Source organism: Sinocyclocheilus rhinocerous, unplaced genomic scaffold (genome assembly GCF_001515625.1).
Source record: "Sinocyclocheilus rhinocerous isolate Xijiao unplaced genomic scaffold, SAMN03320098_v1.1 scaffold827, whole genome shotgun sequence".
Classification (NCBI taxonomy): Eukaryota; Metazoa; Chordata; class Actinopteri; order Cypriniformes; family Cyprinidae; genus Sinocyclocheilus; species Sinocyclocheilus rhinocerous.
The window spans coordinates 49,845-54,710 of record NW_015633173.1 but is presented as its reverse complement, the minus strand read 5'-3'; the positions used below and the strand labels follow the sequence as shown (position 1 = coordinate 54,710).

Sequence of the window (4,866 nt, the reverse complement as noted above, 5' to 3'; positions counted from 1 at the left end):
GTTTTGTAAAAATCGACGCGTTTCAAAAAGGCGGGGCATAGAGGAGAAACAATAATGTACAGTATGTGGAAAATAATGTGTTTTTTTAACTTTAAACCGCATAAACACATTTCATTACACCAAATACACAAAATAATGTTCTTTTTAGCAGCATCATATGACCCCTTTAATATATTTCCCTTGAAATATATTGTATGGAAAGCCTGTGTAATTTTGCCTGCATCAGGTTTAATTTACAACATTATTATGAAGCATTATTAGTTGCCATTATAATTCAAGCAAAGTTTAAACAGTTTTAGATAGCTTGTTAGAAAATAATATGCCACTTGCCAGATGCTTCCTATATTGTAGCATGAATATTGTTATTCTACCAGTAGAGGAAGCTGTTCAGCCTACTATGATAAATTCTAACGCTTCCACTTGTAGCACATAAATACATTTCCCAGAGAATAATGATGTTAATAATGTCCAAATTTAATTCATACTTAACATCTTTAATACTGGGGTCCTTAAGAAGATGTAAAAGCATAATATACTGAGATTTAAGACAGACTTTTTTTTGGAGCATTTTAATAAATGGCACCTTGTAATTTGGTCATTATCTTTACAAACACAGCAGTTGTAGCATGTTGTTTCTAGTGCTATTTTAATATAATTTAAATAATATTAGTTTTTATTCATATTTTGAATCAGTATTTGATTTTTATATTTTCCATCATTTAAAATAAGTGTCATTTTTTTGTAGTTATATACATACATATATAATTTGTAGTTTTAGTTGTTTTACTACATAAATGTGAGAGAAATGTTGCCTTGGAAACTAGCTGAAATAAATAGTTGTTTATCATTTATTTTATTTCAGTTAACACTTATTTTATTTCAAGCAACGGAATTAATTTTTTTCGTAATGGTTTTAATTTTTTGTTTTAGTTAACTATAATAACCCTGGTTGTTTCTAACCACTATTCATCATCAAGTAATTTAGATGACATATATATTCAGAGCAAATTACAGTTCATTTAAAGGTAAAATTCACCTCAAATAACCTGAGAGTTAGATCCCCTATTTTTGATTATAAGTTCAACCTTTTGGTTTCCAGATCCATTTATTAAAAGTGCATTCAGTGTGTTTTTTTTTTACACACACACACACACAGTTTTTATTTTATAATTTGGCAACATATTTATCCCACAGGTGGTTACAATTTACAATATTGGAAACAAGTTGCATTGTAATGCACTGCACATTTAAAGGTTAAAAGCAGTCTGAAGCTAAAGAAACAGACCATGCATTGTAATGGTGATTTACTTGTTTAGTATTCACATATCAATTTCACTTATATCTAGGATAGTCAGCTCTATTTTGGGAAAGCAAATGAGTAATCTTCATTTCACACATATCAGTCTCATCCAAAAACTTTGAATGCAAATTCACGCTATAAACCAAAGCCAGCTCATAAAAAATTTAACAGGGAATCTTATTCTCCTGGGCTCCACAAGATGATCAAATATAACCTGCCGTTGCCTGCCAGCGTGCTGCCTGTGACTTGGACTGCATTAAAAATGCATGCGACTCATTCCTCTACTCAGAGTTTCTGGGCCATGAACATGTCACATAGTTACACAGGGACAGGATGGTGCATGAGTTAAGTGGCAGAGACTCTAAACAATGAGCTTATATATTTTTCTGGTGAGAAATTTGACATGCAATATATGTATATGAACATATATATACCATAGATGGTTTAAAGGTCATCTCTCAACATCACAGTTACAGTTCTGGTATATTCTCAACTGTCACTCAAGCTCAACAGAGCTATTTGTGGCAGGGGCAGGGCAGAGTAAAGCCCCGCCCCCAACTAAAGCCTCTCACCTATTCCCTCTCTTTTACATCACTCGTGTTTGGGAGAGAGCTAGATTCACCTTTCATCTGGGCTTTAGCTGACATCACAACACCTGGTGCCTTTGGCTGGTCATCAAGAACAGAACAAACAGAATCTAAGAGAGCGTGGCAAAACGTTGACATTTAACCCAAAATATCAGCAAAATACTGCTGGGAGGATGTAGGTGACAGATCAGGAGAGATACCTGAATCAAAGAAAGTGTCTACAATGGGAGACGGTCAAGAACCTGATATTGAGTTATTTGTCAAGGTAAGGAGAGAAATCTAGCATTTAGAATGAGCTTTAAGGAGTTATAAGGCTCTTATAAAGTCAGTGTAACTCAGTAGCTGTTTTAGAGTAACATGAGCATATTTGACTAAGGTCATGACCAGGTTGTAAGTAGAGTAATGTATAATTGCCAGTAATTCTCGCACATTGGTTTAAATAGATTATTGGTTGCATATAAAGGTGGTATTAAAATAATATACCCTCAGTAATTCTTATTCTGGTGTTTTTGTTAGAAATGCATTGATATAAATCAATCAATAAATACCAACAAGATAATAATAATGTTCATGATATGGTCAGTAACTGATAAATGGCTGAAAATAAAAGTATTTTGTCTAAACAAAACTTTTTAAATATTTGTACTATTTTATACTAATTAAAAATAAAACACCGAAAACTAAAATCAGTCATTTTAAACGGTAAAAGTGTACAGTACTATAATGTACAGTATGAAAAATGGATAATCATCAGATTTCATTTAACAGTGTTATTAAATTTAATTATTAGTGTTTTTAAAGATTTAAGAAGGAAATGAGCATTCACATTCAGCATATATATACAGTAGTCAACATTTGAAGTGGATCAAAACCTTTCATCAAAGTTGTCCTAAAACCAAAACAATACCCATTCTTGTCTTAGGACAACTTTGATGAACTTTTTGATCCACTTCAAAGGTTGACTACTGTATATTCATATAAATATATACAAGTTTCTGTCACCATACACACAAATGCAATACAGTTTTTAAAAGTAATATCTATCATTGCAAACAATGCATGAAACTTACTGGATCTGAATATTATGGGAAAATAGCAGCAACGTATGAAAAGTCTTATAAAGCAAACATACACATACAGTACACTGACAATGACACTACTACATGCTTCTGTTATGATTATATGATTAAAGTGAATGCATTGTTTTCATTGTGTTCCAATGGCAGCCATGCTGAAACAACTTAATTAAAAAAAGAAATGTTAGAAACAAACAAATCCTCTTCCATGCACTAATCTTTCTTTTTAACACTATAAATCCTGAACACAATGCATTGTCAGTCAGTCACACCCTGGTCTGTTTACAGCCCTGAACTGCCGTCCAACAGAGCAACCGGTCCTATAGCAAACGGCCTATTGTCCTGCGCTTTCTAGATTGTAGCTGCTCATTGTTCTGCATCCAGTTCTCTCTCTCTGTTCTGAATTTGCCAGAATGGACAGATGAGTGGAAATGGAAGTGCCCTGACCTTTCACATACCATCTGCCTCATTTATCTGACTGTGTTTTGCAATGTATTTTCTCCCATGATTCTTTTTGAACCATGTAATGAAAACAAACTGTGTTAAAGTAGAAAAGATGCAAAAGAGAAGTATTTTCACTAGTGGACACTGTATACCTATTATATATTTGACAGAATGCTCCTCGTGTTCTTCTTACAACCAGGCCTCCAGTTAATGAATGCAGTGTGCATAATTCATATCATGCTGGGTATTATGTCACAGTGTAAGCTATAGCTGGTCTCGTGATAGTGGTGCCACTGTTTTGGCACACCTGATCTCCTCCACTGCTGAAGCATACAGTAGCAGTGTGAATGTGATTAGCACTGTCACTGACTGATAACCGAGGTCATTTGTACTCTCCATAATGAGGAACTTTGGTGATTATCACTAAATGAGTTAAATTAGAGTAACTGTGTAATCTGTAATACTACTTTTTGAGTAAATGAAAATTATGCATTTCAATTAAGATTTTAAAATGAGCATAAGCACATTTGTTCTTGCTGATTGCCCCAGTTCAGTGATGTCCAGTCTAAAGCAGGGTATTTTAAAAGGGAGACGGCGACCTCGAGGTGGTCAATGATGGAACTGCAGTGGTCTGACAATTATTGATCAGAATATGATTATGAACTAAAAACCTTTTTTTGTTTTGTGTGTGAAAAAATAAAATGTGTTTTAAACAAAAATACAACATGAACAACTTTTTTGAAGCTAGTGTGGCTGTTTCATTGTTTCAAAAATAGACTTCCATACTATTTTTTTCCATGCTATGGAAGTCAATGGCAACCGTCAACTGTTTTGGTTACCCACATTCTTCAAAATATATTCTTTTGTGCTCAATAGAATAAAGAAACTCATATAAATTTGGGACAATTTGAGGGTAAGTAAATGATGACCGTATTTTCAGTTTAAGGTGAACTGATTTAAAGGGGTCATATGATGCGATTTCAATTTTTCCTTTCTCTTTGGAGTGTTACAAGCTCTTGGTGCATAAAGAAGATCTGTAAAGTTGCAAAGACTAAAGTCTCAAATCCAAAGAGATATTCTTTATAAGAGTTAAGAGTCAGCCACACCTACCTAAAACGGCTCGTTCTAACACACCCCCACATACCTACGTCACGATCTCGGAAGATTTGCATAACGCCGCCCAAACGTTCACGCAAAGAAAGAAGCCGTAACTTTTATTCTGGCTGAAGTATTGTTGCTGCCGCCATGATGTGAAGGCGCTGTGTGTTTCGTTGTGAAAGCGAAACTACTTTGTTTGACCTTCCAAAAGAGGACGATATCTGCTTTGTCATGCCTGGAGCTGATCCGTGCTGGTAACTGAGGAAATACATCAACATCGCGCTGTGCATCGCCGGATCGGCTTTCACCGTGGAAGAAGCGGAGTCCAGCCCGGGGTCGTCACATGTAGTTGCCGCAAGCC

The 4,866-nt window shown here is 34.8% G+C and overlaps 1 protein-coding gene across 1 annotated transcript in view; it reads left to right on the top strand.

Annotated features, from left to right (window-relative positions):
* The first annotated feature begins 1,902 nt into the window (after positions 1-1,902).
* The window catches only part of LOC107743284 (chloride intracellular channel protein 5-like), an 11,045-nt gene continuing 8,081 nt past the window's right edge, over positions 1,903-4,866 (top strand). The window contains exon 1 of the mRNA XM_016556446.1: positions 1,903-2,152. Within this exon, the coding sequence (XP_016411932.1) occupies positions 2,111-2,152 (42 nt within the window). The 5' untranslated portion in view covers positions 1,903-2,110. The remainder of the gene's footprint in view (positions 2,153-4,866) is intronic.